At 45.3% G+C, this 16,129-nt stretch overlaps 1 protein-coding gene across 1 annotated transcript in view; it reads right to left on the bottom strand.

Annotated features, from left to right (window-relative positions):
- The window catches only part of LRMDA (leucine rich melanocyte differentiation associated), a 1,092,698-nt gene that overhangs the window by 473,657 nt on the left and 602,912 nt on the right, over nucleotides 1-16,129 (bottom strand). Inside the window, exons 4-5 of the mRNA XM_068547953.1 lie at nucleotides 13,266-13,405; nucleotides 2,808-2,925 (exon numbers count right to left, since the gene is read on the bottom strand). Coding sequence (XP_068404054.1) covers nucleotides 2,808-2,925; nucleotides 13,266-13,405 — 258 coding nt within the window. The remainder of the gene's footprint in view (nucleotides 1-2,807; nucleotides 2,926-13,265; nucleotides 13,406-16,129) is intronic.

Below are 16,129 nucleotides of genomic sequence, written 5' to 3'. Positions count from 1 at the left end.
GGACAGAAGCCAACTTGAGATTCCGAGTCCGTGATGAAAAATAGGTCTTCACCAAGTGTGCTCAGCACAGCGTCGGCAATTTACGGAGAGGAAATTGCTCTCCACTTAGGAGCCGACTCTGGGTGTACACATACCTCCCAGTACATATATATATATATATATACATACACACACAGAGATGCAAAGCGTATATACACACCTGCAAGGAACAAACATATGTCTGTACATACTGTGAACAGGCGAGAACCAGCCTTTTTAAGCCCAATTTATTAATTCAGCAAGGAGCTCATTTGGCCTCTTTCTATCTGCCAGAAAAGTACCAGCACATTGCCCAGCAAACAGCAGACAGAAGGGAATTGCCTGCCATTCATGAGAGGCATACAGCTTGATATGAAACCAGAACACTGAGAAATCCTCCAGTGCATTTAAAGGAGCACAGTGTAAAGAGAGCACTTCACTGGGAGCCCAGATGGTCTGGGTTCTGGTCCCAGTTCTGCCTCCAGGGGACTGTGGGGCCTTAGGAAACTACGTCCTCTCCCAGTTCCTTCACCCGTAAAATAAGAGCACAGACCAGGTGAGGTCTGAAGCCCTCTCCAGTTTGGAAATCATGGAACTCTACAAAAGGATAACCACCAAAGGTCCTCATGCTTTGTCAGAGTATTTTTGTCTCTCTCCAAATAACTAATGGATATTTCAAAGCTTAACACAGTTAGTAAAGATGGTAGTATCAACCACACTAACATGAGCTAGTTCTATAACTGATCTGAAACTGATGTGGAGCTTTGAAGAGCATTTCTGACGATGGTGCTAACGACTCAGAGAACCAGCTACTGCTGGATGTGAAGGAGTCATTCCCTGCTTTCAGAGGCAGGGGAGGACTTCAGTTCCCCCCATCTCTACTCCAACAGAACAGTCCTGCTGTTTCCTGTTTTCTTCACTTAGGCCCTCCTCGGAGGTTCTGTTTGGACAGAGAGATGCGTGGGGAGAATGGTGAGATGAGGGCTCCAGGGGTAAGAGATCGGAATGGAAGAATGTAGGCTCTGCAGTCAGACACACGGGTACGGCGCGGGCTCTAGCAATGATGAGCTGGTGACCTGAGCAGCCCAAATAGCGTGTCAAGGCCTGAGTTATCTCATCTGTACAGTAAGCCAACGTTCCCTTCCTTCCACGTTAGAAGATTATGTGAGGACTCACATACCTGGACACAAAGAATCTTAGAACAGTAGCGGATGACGTTGACACCGCACCCCAATATGATGGGTATATCTTTACGAACCCTCCGGATTTCCAGAGCTCCCATGTCAAAGACAATGAGAGCAGGAGAAATAGCATCTATTCTATAAAATGCATGTATACATGATGGTGAGAAATTCAGGATGGGCGGGAACCCAAGATACTATAAACAGTCTCTTTGTCGTACTTTGGTTTGGTGATACGGGCTGTCTCTGGAATCTTTTAACCCAAAAAAAAAAAAAAGGAGGCCAAGAAATAAATTCTTTCTTTTGGACAAAATCACAAAAGCTGGAAAATAACTAAAGGCAGTCATGAGTAATACATCAAATCGGTGCCTCCATTAGTAAAACTGTTAACACTTTAACAGCTACAAAGCGAATCACTCAATTAATTTCCCACGTACTGAAACAGGTAACAATACATTTATCTGCCAGTATTACACTCTCCATATCGTATATTTCCACAACTGCTAGCAATTTTATTCAGCATAACGGGAAATAAGTTGCACCTCATGGATTCAGGGAAAGAAAGTGGCCTGAGGTCTGCTGCCAGCTGAGCAACTTGACGGAAGAGGTTTCATTTTGCTGTTTTGGTTCTGTTTGTTTTTTTCCTCTTTCCCTCTTAATCACTCCCAATGCATGTGCAGAGTGCTCAATCAGTGAGGACAAATGAGACCTCAAGGATTTCTGGGCTAGTGTTTTCAACACACGAGCTAGGATCCCACAGGAAGTGACCGTAGCGCCACAGAGCTCCAGGGCAGTGAGGGACCTCCAAAGGGGTCATCAAGTCCATTCCCCAGCCTCAGGCTTCACTGAAGGACCCCAGCTCCTCCCAAGCCCATGTCTTTAATAATCTCCTTGTGTCTGAATCCAGGACCCCAAGCCAAATCTCCCCCGCCTCATCCATGCTCTCATTAAGATGACACCACGTTCAATCCCATGGCCTCGAAGCAGACTCAGCTGGAGAAGCAAAGGTCAGTAAACAGCATTCCCATGAGCTACATGACGGAAGCACACACCAGTCCCAGATCACACTGTCAGAAAAATCGCCTTCCCTGCCAACAATATTTCCAAGAGCTATTGAGCCCTCACCTGTGGACAAGAGAAAATCACTCTCCCCCAGCTACCCTTTGGTCCCAAGAAAGAAGGGGCCCCTCTGAGGCACTAGAGGAATCCTACCCCCCGGAGAATCAGTAAATGCCCAATGCTTTCCTGTTTCTCCTTTCTCAGCTACAGACCTGCAGAGGCCCCACCTTGTAAATAAAACATCTTCCAGGAGGCCCGAAATCCTCCCCAGGAACGTCACCGTTGGGCTGTGTATGATGCTGCTTTATTGGTACAAGAGCCATCTGCCTGAAATCACCTTACCAATAAGGTCCCCTAGGCTGGGTCACAGGAAGACCCAGTTTATACCCAGTTCTACTTCTTGTTTGGCCAACAGTATGTCCATGGATGAAATCCTGGTGTGAGATCCCCCCTGCATTCTGAACACATAGGAGGACTGCCTCCAGGGTCAAAGAGTACCCAACAGGTGAGGCATACATCCTTGCAAAGAACAGTGAGTAGAGGGCTTACCTTGGGCTTCACCACCTTCATGAACGCCCCTCTGACCAAAGCTTCCTCTCGTTCTTGTTTGGTTACTTTACGAGCATCCAGAAACTTCAAATTGGGCAGCTTGTGCAGAACAAAGCATCTGGAAGAGAACAGTCAGAGGTAACTCAGGAAGACTGGGGTGACAGCCTCAAACTTTCATGCAATTTGTCTGATGAGCAGGAAACTACACCATTAGGTCTTCAGAAGTTTAGACCTTGGTCCCTGCCTCTCCTCTCTTCTTTCACAAAGAATGAATAACCACTCTTTGGGGAAATCCAAATGGTTCTATTTTACACAGATACACAACTAAACTTTCAAAATATACACTAACGGTTGCTCTTGACTCAAAGGTAGATACACATACACACACACACACACACACACCTGGATTAGCCAGTAAGATCCTATCGATGTGTTTACCTTCTACCGTTCTGAAAAATGGACCCAACATCTTTGCTACACAAGAAGTTCTCAGTGAAAATAACCTACAACCTGATCATACCATTAATGTCACTGCCATTCCTACGGGTCATCTGTATCATTCTCATCTCTGAGATAACAGCAAATCTTCATTTTGAAGCTGAGACAAGAGACTTTAATTTGCCATCAAGACAATAATAATAACCTGGACAACTTTGGGATCGCAGTAAGAAACACATATAGCTGAGAAATGCTTCCTTGAGGAATCAAACAGGGGTCTTGAGGACTTTTTTCTCATCATCACTGAGTTACTTCTACACTGGCACTATGAAGATTATCTCCATCAAGGAGAAACAAGGAGGGTTGGTTTCTAGGGGATATTAATAGCCCCAAAAATGCTATATGGTCTCCATCCCCCTGGAAAGAGTCTTTGGGATCCATTACGGCCTCCAAGGATAACCCAATGACTGACCTCTTGTGTGATGAACTATCAAGCAGGTGTATGGAGTTGACAAGAAGACTCACCTGGCCAGGAGACAGGTACATAAACATATAAATAAATATATAAAAGGTAGAGACACCTGCCTATATGTCTCCTTCCTCAATGGTAGTCACCAGCCCAGATGCTCTCCATCAAGCCCCCATACTCCATCAATCAAAGGAGCAATTGTTTAGACCCTGTCCTGCTTAGGAAGAAGAGTTGAGGACCCAATGTCAAGAGCAATAAATCATTTCCACGGGAATCTGACTTTTTCTCCCTGTACCCAGCCTCCTCCGTATCCACTCATCTTCCAAATCGCAACCCGCAGGAAGTTTTCTCCTGCACCCGCAGCCCGCATTGCTTTCTCCCTTCTCAACACTCCCAGGAGGCATTTTCAGCACCCTGAAATTTAACATTTTATTGTTTTTTAATTGCTTTGCTGGCGTTCAGTTAATGTCCTCACCTAAACTATAAGCTTTTTGAAGGCAGGGACCAGGTTTTTTTGCTTTTTTTTTTTTTTTCCCTCACCCTCCCACCATTTAGGAAAGTAGCATTAGAACGGACTCCATAAAATACCAGTTCATTTCAGTTGCACAAATATTTCTTAAGCACCTACTACGTGCCAGACCCTAGGTATACAGAGGTGATTACAACATGGTGCCTGCTCTTAAACAGGGTCTTAGTGTAACGAGGAAGAAAGACTCACACAAAGAAATTAGAAATCAGCATAGGTAAGTGCCAAGTTTGAGGTTAATACACAAAGTAGCTTTGGGAGCACACAGAAAGAGGAACAGGAAATCTCAAGAAGCCTTCAAAGAACCAAGCCCTAAAGCAGCCCAAGCACTGAGCTTTTTCTCAGTGCACATGTTACATGGGGTGTGTAGCAGGCCTCCCTCCTCAGCAAAGCCCTGGGTTCCCAAGGCCAGCTTCCCCATTCATCAGGTGGTCTCACATCACCCCACGGCCTCGCATATGCTTGTCCAGGTAAAAGATTTAGCTGATCACTCAGGTGCCAGAGACAACAGCTTAGAGGCCTCTGATCACAGCCTTCATATTACTCTTTTTTAAAGTCAAAATACTCTAAATTCTCTTGCGTATCCTTTTCCTCCCCTGAAACTTCCACACCAACATCTGAGGTCCTGGAAATTTGACGATCTACTTCCTGCTTCCTCCCTGGCCTCAAACTATGCACTACCTTCTTTCCTGCTTCTCCCTGAGCATTTCCCTCTGCAAATGCCGCCTAAGCTTACCCTAAATTAGAAAAGTTCTACAAAGGCCCAAATGACCTTTCTATCCTCCAGGAGAACTCCCCCTGGCCTCAGTCAGTGTCAGAAAAAACTTCCATCTTCTGCTTGTAGCAGCAAAGTCTTGATGACAACAGATTCTTTCAAATAAAGACACGTACAGATGGAAACAATATGTCAGGAGTGACGCTCAAAGGAGTAAAGACACCCACTAAGTGTAGGGTGGGAAAAGATGAATATTCAGGGGAAGAAAACATCAGTATTAGAAAATCAGCCAATGTTTAATGATGGAATGAAAGATGTCTTCACAGGGCTGGCAGGAACCACGGTGACAACAGACAGCACGTTGTCATTTTGCCCCACTTTGGATCACAGCCCTGAAATCAAAGGAGAGAGAGAGAAGTGCTGGCTTTTAAGCTAGTTAAAAATTTTAGATGACAAAGAGCTGCTGTTTTCAGAGCACTCTTCTTTTAGAACCAAAGAAACGCCCATGAAATAGGCTGCCAGTCACCCCTGAAACTAGAGGTGACTTGACTCCCATCCTGTTGGCCAGCCTGGGGTTTCCAGGTGGTCGATGCTTAAGGATGTTTGAGAGGCACTAGGAAGGCTTGTCCCAGATAGTTCAGTCGGAAACTCAGCTCAGGGCCCAAAGTTCGTCTCTTAAGAGATGCCTTCTTTCATTTACTTACACATTCACTCACCCAACAAATAATTATTAAGAAGCTACCACCTGCCAGGAACTGCGCTAGGTACTGAGAATAAGGTGATGCACAACACAGACAAGGTCTCTACTCTCAACGAGCTTATGTTCTAGAACAGTTGTTCTCAAACTTGAGGGGGCATCAGCATTCCCCAGATGCCCTGTTGAAACACACATCGCAGGGCCCCACCCCTAGAGTTCCTGATTCACTACATCTGGAATGAAGTCTCAAGTTCACGTTCTAATAAGTTCTCAGGTGGGGCTGATGCCACCAGGCCTGCTACGAACCGCTGTCCAAGTGAAAATAACATCACGAGGAATAACGGTTTTGGAATGATGAGGTTGGTAAGGCCACCAAGAGTCTCCTTCCCAGTTCTGCTGATGGTCTGTCCTGCTCCAATGTCTGTGGTACCCAGCGCCCAGACAGCAGCTACATCTACCAGACCTTCCTGCCCCTTGGTGGTTTGCAACTGGCTCCAAACATTACTGCCAAGAGACAAGTCCAGTGGGCTCTCTGCCTGCCTGTCCCATTCTGGTCTTGGGAGATCTATTTCCCTTTCTCCGTTCTAGGTCATGTCAGGGTGTCAAAAGCTGCAGCTTCAGTCCTGAGTATAATACAAGTTTGCCATAAAAATACAAGAGAGGATTCCCGAAGCCACAGAATGAAGGCTTTTACAGTATCAATTCAACCCTTGTAAATTTAATCCAGGGTTATTTGTTGCACCAAAATCTCTTTACTGTGATGTATTACTTAGTTACTGGGGTTATCACAGCCATATCCTAAAGTTGCATAGTACATAAAACATTTCAGTTAACAATGCGGGAAGGTTAACTCCCCCAGATAACCTGCAATCACCAGGGCTAGTCCAGATGACATGCCTCTGTCGGCTTCCACGAGCTATTGATGGTTCAATCCGTTTGTTTTGAAGGTAAAGTACAACAAAAGGGCAGTAAACTTATTCAGACTGTCAACAGGGGCTATCGGGAATGGGGCTTGCAGGTAAGTAATTCTGGGTGTTTTAAAGCTATTATCAAACAGCAATGGTTGAAGGAAGAGACAGCTACTAATAACACAGAAGGCAGCCATCATAAACCACTTTACGGCAGAAACCCCCGTCTACAAATCCTGCAGCACCCGGAGACAGCTTCAGATTTATACAACTGCTTGTTAAGCCAGGGCACTGCTTAATGAAAAGAGATCCGTCTAAGTTCTAAGGCTCATGTCCCCTGCTCCAGAGGGCAATGCCAACTTTCCTGACCTTCCCAAGGTGGTTGGGAGAAAGCCGCAGGGCTGGGAGGGGTAGGGAGTGAAATCAGGGGTCCCCCTGGCTGTGATATGGAAGGTGAGGTTATCAAGAGGAGACCAGGGACCCTGGGAAGGTGTTCAAAGACCCATCTGTCTCTGTCTGCAAACAGATTCTCCAAAAGTGAGAGCCCTACACAGAGCTTTTCGGGTTCTCTCTCTTCTCATAGTGGATGCGCCATTTCCTGAAAGAACTTCTCTTAGGAAGTTACCGGTTACCTACAACTGCTAGGGGGGACAAAAGGAACGGCAGAAAGGCTTTTTTGTCTGTTTATTTGTTTGCTCCCAAATCAATTTTCTCTACCGAAATCCCAAAGCTCCGGCATTTTGCATCTAGACTTCAAAGGGAAGGGGAGATGCTCTTGTCTTCTGCCCACGTCTGCTTCCCCGGGGGATCTGGCTGCTCCCCAGGCCCTCTGCACAACCACGGAAACACCAAGACAGATCTCCGATGTCTGCTCCTGGGGCTGGCTGCCATGTTTCATCCTCTGAGGAGACTCTACTCAAGAAACACCACATTTCCAGATCCTGAGGGAACTGGACGTGGCGTCACTGGGCTTTTCCCCACTTCCTTCCTCTTACAGCACTCAATGCTTCTTCCTATTGCTTCTTGCTGCCTTCCTGCTCCCATGCATGGGAAGTGGGGAGACCTGGTGACTGGTGCCCCACCCGGGGGCCCCGAGGGCAGCAAGAGGTGATCCATGAACGGCTCTCAAACTTTCACAAAGCTTAACAGAAGAGCGTGGGCACGCCAACAAAACATCAAGCTTCTTTGCTCTTGACTGGATGACATGAACCCAGTTTGGTAACACTGCTTACCTCATGCTGATCAAAAGCACTGATCAACAGCTAAATGTCTCTGACGAATTTTAAAAAGTTAGCAGCGGCTTCAGCGTGGCTTATGGAAGAGACCAAAGCTTTCAAGTGCTTGGGGGGGGTGGTGGGGGAGGGGAGAAAATGACAAGAGGGAGGTCTTCCCAACAAAAAGCGTGGGGACTAACGGGACAGAGGAAAGAGCCCAGGCTCTGGGCTTCGCTTGCTGTGTGATCTTGGCTCAGTCTCTGCCACCTTCCTGAGCCTCAATTTCTCCATCTGTGCCATGAAGGGAAAGGGCAACATGCTGCCCCAGCCTCTTTTAAGCTTTAGCTGGCTTGAATTCCATGTGCCTCCAAGTTAATTTACAATAAATGCATCCATAGCCTCCTTTCCTATTACTCCAATTTCCTTGTCTGACCACCCCCTCACATCTCCAGGTAAAGGAGAACCGTGAGGAAAAGTCAATAAAGACCACAGAGGGATGAACAAACACTGAGTGGAGAGATGGCGATACTCTCTAATGAGCTGAGGTGAGCTCACCTACAGCATTAATGAACGCCTGACAACCGGCCGAGGCCAGCTGACTTCCCTCACCGTTCACTGGCAGCACGTTTGAAGTCTCAGTGCAAACAATACACCCACAGGACAGACCAAGGCCCTCGACAGAGGGTCACCAGCAATTACTCTGTGGGCTTCTGTCACTTTGATCTCTGGGTCGTGACCTTTGTTTTCTTGTGATCTTCAAAGCCCAGATTGCAGATTAGCTGGAGAATGCTCACTGGGTTATGTAAGCCACAAGTTTTACAGCTCCTCTATGGCTGGGAAATGGTGGTAGCCCAGGACGGCCAGCGGACGATGGCAGGTCCCTCCCTCCTTCCCCTTGGCTGAGTGAGACAGACACTGGGCAGGCCCCAGGGCCGCTCCCTGGGAGGCAACAAAGAGAGGGTGTCACGTTTTAAATAATTTCAAGTTGTAAGGAATACAGAGGGGCCTACTGAGGAGGAGGGAGGAAGGAGAAGCCAACCAGAGATTGGAGTGGCAGGAGAGAATGAAGGATTTAGTGACAGAAAGATTTAGTGGAGGAAGGAACACTAAGAGACCATGAGACCAACTCCCTTATTTGATGCCTGAGGTCTAGCCCTTGTACACTGTTGACTTCCACTCTACTGTCTTTCCTGCAGTAAGAGGAAAGAAAAGAATGACAAAGGAAGACAAGAAATAGACTGTCCTGGGCATCCAAGTTCCCCATACTTGATTTATTGTCTGGCCAGTGTTCAAGTCCACCGGAGGCCCCAGGGGGATCCTTAGTACAGTGGTGGCCCCCCGGCTCAGCTCGGCTTCCCCATCCTTTCCTGCCCCAGTCCTGAAGGCGGCTGGACCTTCAGGTCCAGCACCACCCTTCAACATGCACCTCCATTCAACATTCATTCCAAAATAGCAGCCCACTGTGTACACATGGCAAAGCAAGGGCAGGTTTCAGCGCCTGTAATAACATGGCAATGGACGTATTTCAGCTATGAGCTGTGATGAATGGCACAGAGGAACCCCAGGCTCGGTTTAGTTCCTGCCCCAGCAGGACCAGGGCACCGCTCAACAACTTGGGAGCATGTTCAGGCTCACTCACGGATTTAAGGGGCTCATTTTACTGTTGGGACGTGTGCCAAGAAAATCCAACTGGGTGCACAGGGGTAAGTGAGGAAGGAAAAGGGGTGAGGTGGGGAGAGGGGAGGAAAGCATCAGTAGAAACTGAAGCAACCGTGGGGTCATTTCCAATAGCTCCATAAATCTGGTCACTTCCCATTTCTGGTCCAATGGTTGTCCACCATGTGACCTGAAACTGGACTGACCTCTCTGAAATCAACATATCTCCTGGCAATGAAACTAGAGACGTACTTGTTTTGATGTATGGCTGGGTGACATATTATAAATATTACATCACATAACCACAGAGGATGCCAATCAATGTGAAATTTTTTTAGACAGCACTAAATGAACCATGGGTTCTTGCTTCTGAATACACTCCTTTAAGGCTCCTACTACTGCTTAAATGATTAATAGAAGACATATTGTCAGAAAATGTACTTAAAGTGAAAAACAGTAAACTATAGAAATATCATTCATTTTTTAAGCAATTTTCGAGCGAAAATATCCCATAAATTTACATAGAGGCCCTACTATTAGGCTCTGGGTAACAGCTAGAAGGAAGGCTGACCTCACGCTTAGTGGATGAAGGGCCAGGAAAATATTTTACCGAAAGGAAACGAACGGTGGCTACACTGTTTTGTAGAAACCCAAATGCCACAGGAACTCAGGATTCAGAAGTCTTACTGTGAAACTCTAAAATTTCTCAGGGGCAAATGAAGCACAGACTCCAGGATGAACAAAGCAGGGCTGCTTACAGACCATAGGACAGAACTGCCTCATCCACCCGTTCATCTCATCCAAATGCAAGGGTGACGGTGCTTGTTAAAGCAGAAAGAAAAAATAAGTAAAAGAAATAAAAAATCGAGAATTGCTAGAGAACAGGCCTGCCACTCCACTCAAGCATCAGAGGCCGTGCAGTCGATGTATAACGGGATGGGCCCACGTTGAATGTTCCCTCCACTGTTCTTAGCGCCTGTTTCTCTCAGAGGGTGAGTATCTTGCCAGTGCTGTGGGTGACTTATGGATTTTCTAAGGTAGTTCTGACCAGATGTGATTCCGGCTGTGTGTGGCCTCTAGAATCCAGCTCCTCATGGCAACCTTGACATATGTGCACTAACACACAGCCTCCCCAGCCCCATCCCTCCACGGCTTCCAGGGGTAACAGACCTGGAGTGGGGAAGGTATGCTTGGAGGGTACCCAGGCCAGGCCAGCCCAGGAGAAGGATCACTCTTCTACAATCAAGCCCTCCCTAAAGAATCATGACTCAACGACCAACACTTGGGTAGATTCTGAAGGATAGTTCCTCACTTGTTAACTGCATTTGTTGACATCCAAGTGGATCTAATTCTAAATAGACAGTGGGCACCCAAGGTGCCCAAAGGGCCCTGCATTTCTCTGCAAGTACTCAGCTTCTCAGATGGAAGGGTAATTTCAAGCTGCCTCCTGTAAACAGTTACCAAGTCCCTATTACACAGCCAGCACTACTTTCAGTATTGATAAGGCTTCCAAGGGCAAGAAGACGCAGTCCTGACTTTCTGGAAGCCATTCTCTGGATGTCGACATATATGAAGTAGTCAGAGAAATATACAAGATGGAATATATAAAATGGTATGAGATGGTGGTCAAAGGGGAACCGTAACTGCTTGGGAGAACAGTATCTCAGAACACCAGAGCTGACAGGGACTTTAAATACCCCTTAGTCCAGTAGTTGTCGACTGAGCATCAAAGTCACCTATTGACTATTTTGTTGCATTTGGCACTAAATGAATCAAAACGCCTTGGATGATTCACAAGTATAGCCTTGGCTAAGGGTCACTGATCTAAACTGTCCTCCCCATTTTAAAGGTCCCACTAGCACTCCACATCAGATCTTTTGATCTGACCCCTTACACCATGGATCTAAGTATTTTTTCCAATGCGACTAGTTACAATAACAACAAAAATAGTATTAGCTTTTCTTTTTCCTTTACAACCTTCTCTTTGAGACTGAAGAGAGTAAGGTGGAGTGGGAGATTTTCCTCACTCTATTACTCTCATTCTAAAAAAAAATGCACCTACAGTTCAATTCACATATAACTCCATGAATAAGTGAATGAAAGAATGAATGTGTGTGAATGTGTGCATACACACATATACACATATGCATGTATATGTACATATATAAAATTTATTGGGCGATTTTAAAGCATTAAAACCAGAAATCTAAAGAAAAAAGTCAAAAAACAAATGAGAATTTCCCAAACAATACTTGGTTTACTAAAAATGTTAACTGAGAGAACTTTCTTGTACCTCCTGACCCTTCCAAGATACATCTTATAATAAGTTGCTGCCAGAAGATAAAATGTTTTAAATGACCCCTTCATAGCTGAAATCAAGTTGTTAAATTACTCAAAGTTGATAAGAGTAACTGTTAAAGAAGCAAATTAAGTTCTAAGTGATTAACTTAACAGGTTGATTTAGAAATGTTAACTATTCACTCGCTGGATATTAACCATATTTCTCCTAATAGAAATCATATTCAAATCGACAGTATCACATCCCGAACAAAAATCTTCATGAGGAAAAAAGATTTAGTGCATTTCTTTTGAAGTAGGGATACAGCTTTATTCTAAGATGGCTTAAAAACAGTCTAAGATTCCTACAAAATTCTTCCCAATAAAGAAGTACAGCTGAATTTCTGCTGTACTCTTGCTAACATGTATATGTGTATGTGTGTGTGTTTTTTTAACATACAATGTTCAATAACCTTCACTATTTCTTACAGCTTTACCTTTACATAAAATGTATGCCCTCAACTACATTCCTTCATGGGTCACCACAGATTTAAAAATCTGAACCCCAATAGAACCAGTTCCTCTCGAACCATCATCCTTTCTCCCCAGTCCTCCCAAACTTATTTTCCAGTAGTCCTACCTGCCTTACATTTCCTTCCTTCCTCTCTCCCTCCTTTCCACATTGATTCAGGTGGGGTGTTAATGAGAGCTCACATCATAATGGAGAGAAAAGCTACACTACACACATGAAAAGATCATTCAAAACATTTACAGAACAATAATCAAGAACAAGAGCATACAGAATTTCAAGTGTAGAGGAAAAATGAGTTTAGTAAAACGGGTTAGATCAAAAAGACACCTTAAAGAGAAGTGAGTTTGGATCAGGTATTTCAAAGCAGATGGTTCAGAAGGTGAGAGAAGAAAAAAAAGCATTTCTACCTGGAGCCCATCAAATCCCATTGTTGGTGGACACGGAGGCATAGCTTTATAGAACAAAGCCATATGCCTCATGGGATTTCCTCTTGGGATTGTATATAAGCTCCCTAAACCTTTGTGGGAAGTACCCTCTCTCTAAATAGTGACTCAGAAGCAGACAGGAAGATCTTACGACAGGAGCAGGGGCCACCAAAAAATAGCCCACGGGTCTAAGCTGGCCTGCTGCATGTTTTTGTAAGTAAAGTTTTATTGGAACATGGCATTGCCCATTCATTTACAAACTGTTCATTGCTACTTACGCACTATAATGGAAGAGTTGAATGGTTGCGACAGAGAACATATGACCTTCAAAGCATAAAATATTTAATATCCAGCCCTTTACAAAAAAGTTTGTCAATGCCTGGCCTACACCACACAACATCTTTTCATGTTTCTTGACTCTTGTTACCCTCAATGAAGGGAGACCCTGGCTATAGGGTACCCAAGGGGGAAAGTTTAATACAGCATGAAGGGGCCATTGATACTTACCAGACATCTACTATGCACCCCAGAATATAATATTATCTCCCCAAAGATGTCATTTTTCCCTTCTCACATCATGCTCAAACCCCTAGATACTCACCTGTATCTCTTGTAGTCTTCCTCATCCTTTTCCAGGCTGACTAGCTCGTTGGGACATGCCACATTTCCCAGCAGGCTGAGGTACTCCAGAGCTGGTGTCACTTCTGCCAGGTGATCAAGCAGACACTCCAAGTCAGTGATGTGACAAAGGTTAAGGATCTTGGTCCAGAAAGACAAAAGGCTTAGCAAGGAGCACAGACCATACCTGACAGGCACAGCCTAGCAGCTGATTGAGTCCCGTCTGCTCCCAGGACAAGACGTGGGTGAGGGTTGAAATCAACTTGCTGTGGGTGTCTGGCATGGCTAGTTTTTCCCTCCTACTGTTTGGGACACAGCCCAGCTTTTCTCTGGGCAGGTGAGGTTAAGTCCAGATCACTTAAGAAAGAATGAATGAGCTTAACTGTTTCACTGTACTTTTCTTTCCTATATAGTTCTATTTTTGTTTTAAATGATGAAGGGTAGATTCCACGTAGTAAAATATTTTACAATATGCAGCAACATAAAACTTTATTTTTTCTAGTAATGAAAGCAAGAAATTACTTCCAAAGGCCTCATCAGAAATATATTCGTTCTCCTTTAGGGAGAAATTCATCATTAAAACGTGGGAATGGCATGGACGCAAACAGGGATTAGCAGCGTCCTTTACGATCTGACAGCCTCTTGTGGAGCTAAGCATCGCTCAGTGGCCTCACTGGTGGCAATAAGACATTGGATTGGGTGAAAAGGAGAACAAAGCTAGGAGGAGAAGACAAACAGTTAGGACAGTTTTAGTGAAGCCAGGGAGGTCAGAAAGCATTTCCTGAGAATCTGTTGTGAAAGCAATATTCTATGAAGGAGAGAATGAAAAAGAAAAGGTGGGGCATAGTGGTGACAGTATTCCATGATCCATCCCCTCAGTGGGACCCACTGTTCGGTCAAGATAAACACTGAGACCCCAAACCAAATAAGGCAGGAGTCATAGATTCAGGGAATCCCAGGCATTGGGAAGGACTAGTCCACACATCGGCTCCCAAGCCACATACAGAAAGCCGAGCCCTAGGCAAGCTGATTCAGCAGGTTGTGAACAGAGGCATGAGCCTCTACCAGGAGCCTATCGATGAGAAGAGTTAGCCAGTATCAGCGGAGAGAACGGGGTCCCTGCCAGCGAATGTATGCCAGCAGAGCATACAGGGGCTAAACGCATGATGGTGGATGCAGCACACAAGAGTCAAAGACTCAGGATACCATTTCCAGGAGAAAATAAAAATGAAATAAAAGGGCTGCCCTTACTCTGTGACAATGCTCTCTAACCGTGGGATGTCATCCCAATTTTCTCATACTTCGGCTTGTCAGCTGAACTCCAAATCCAACCAATGTCTGAATCCAGTCCCTAACATATCTGCCAAAGGGTCACCACAAGGAAGCTCATTCTACCTCTAACAACCATAAGAAGAGAGTTTTTCTTTCCCCAGGGATTGAATCTTCCTCGAATTCCCACCCACTGACTCAATTTAGCTACTTGGGAGTCACAAAGAATAAGTCATTCTTGTCTTCCATGTGATGGCCCTTCAGATGGTTGAAGCTCACATATCTTCCTTCAACCTTATATTTTCCAAACTAAGTTCCTTCAAGCACTGTTCATACACAGGCTATGTCAACATCATACACAAGAACAAGCACCGGACCGTGGGAGGGAGCAAGACCAAGACAATGAAAAGGCAAGCTCACAAGCCAAAGACGGGAAAACTAGTTAAAGAGGGTCCAAGCATCCTCATCCGCTGTGGGTTTCCACTTGCCAACATCACCCCCCATTTCCTAAACAAAGACAGGACAATGGACAACAAAGTGATCAATCTTTCAAATCTTCAACCGATGACATCCAGGAATGACCACAAAGGATCACTGGAATGAGGATGATGGGAAAAGGAGCACATGGAAGAGAAAGGAGGTCCCACCAAGGAGGTAAGCTTGAAATACAGCAGGTTTAAGTGGCCAGGAGTCAAAACATTAATGTATTTCATCACCCAAGACAAAACACACGTACTACTTCTTAAAGTTCAGTCACCGCACTCTTTAAGAAAATCATTTAAATAAAACCAATTAAAATGACAGTGAACAATTTCAGGGAAAACTTGTCTTTTCCAGCAGGTTCTATCTTTGGATCCTTCACAGTCATTACCAATACATTAAAAAAATTAAAAATTAAAAAAAAAAAAAGGAATCTTGCCAGTACGCTACAAGTGCTGCCCTTCGACCCAGGCAGAGGCACCTCAGGGGCCCCCATGCTTTGGAGTGTCTTCCTCAAAAATTTTTCAGTCGTAGTTCAGTACCAGGACTGCCTAGGGGCCAAAAGCATCATTCAGGTAGGATACCCCATGCCTTCACTTGGACCTGCATGGGCCTCAGCCCCAGTCCTGGTTTCTCCCCTTCAAGTTTCTCTCCAATCCTCTGCCCCACACAGAGGACCCACTGGATGCTCCAAGGAGCGCTAAGACTCATGCCCATCAGGTCGTCCAGAAGCCTCAAGCCAGGTGCTAGTTCTAGGGGGGCAGCCAGAGAGCTGATCACTCTTGCTCGCTGGCGCAGTATTTCTTTTGCGAGACTGCAAGAAAGTAGGCTGCCAAAATGGCGCTGACGTGTTGACGTGAGGTGACTAGAAGTATTTATGTGGACAACGGCCCTAGAGAACCCAGGGGAAGCCCTTTCTGCTATGGACGGCAAAGTCCAGGCCAAACCTATTTCCCTCTTAGAGACAAATTCCTAAAAGCTTCACCTTTTCTTCATCTACTGCATGAAGGTGAGAACGTGAAGGAATGGAACTCAAAACTGGCAAGATCTTCAAGTTAGGGAAACAGTGGGCAACCGGAGGTGCCTTGAAGTCCCAGT

This window comes from Eschrichtius robustus, chromosome 7 (assembly GCF_028021215.1).
Source record: "Eschrichtius robustus isolate mEscRob2 chromosome 7, mEscRob2.pri, whole genome shotgun sequence".
NCBI lineage: Eukaryota > Metazoa > Chordata > Mammalia > Artiodactyla > Eschrichtiidae > Eschrichtius > Eschrichtius robustus.
This window is presented reverse-complemented; position numbering and strand designations above follow the sequence as displayed.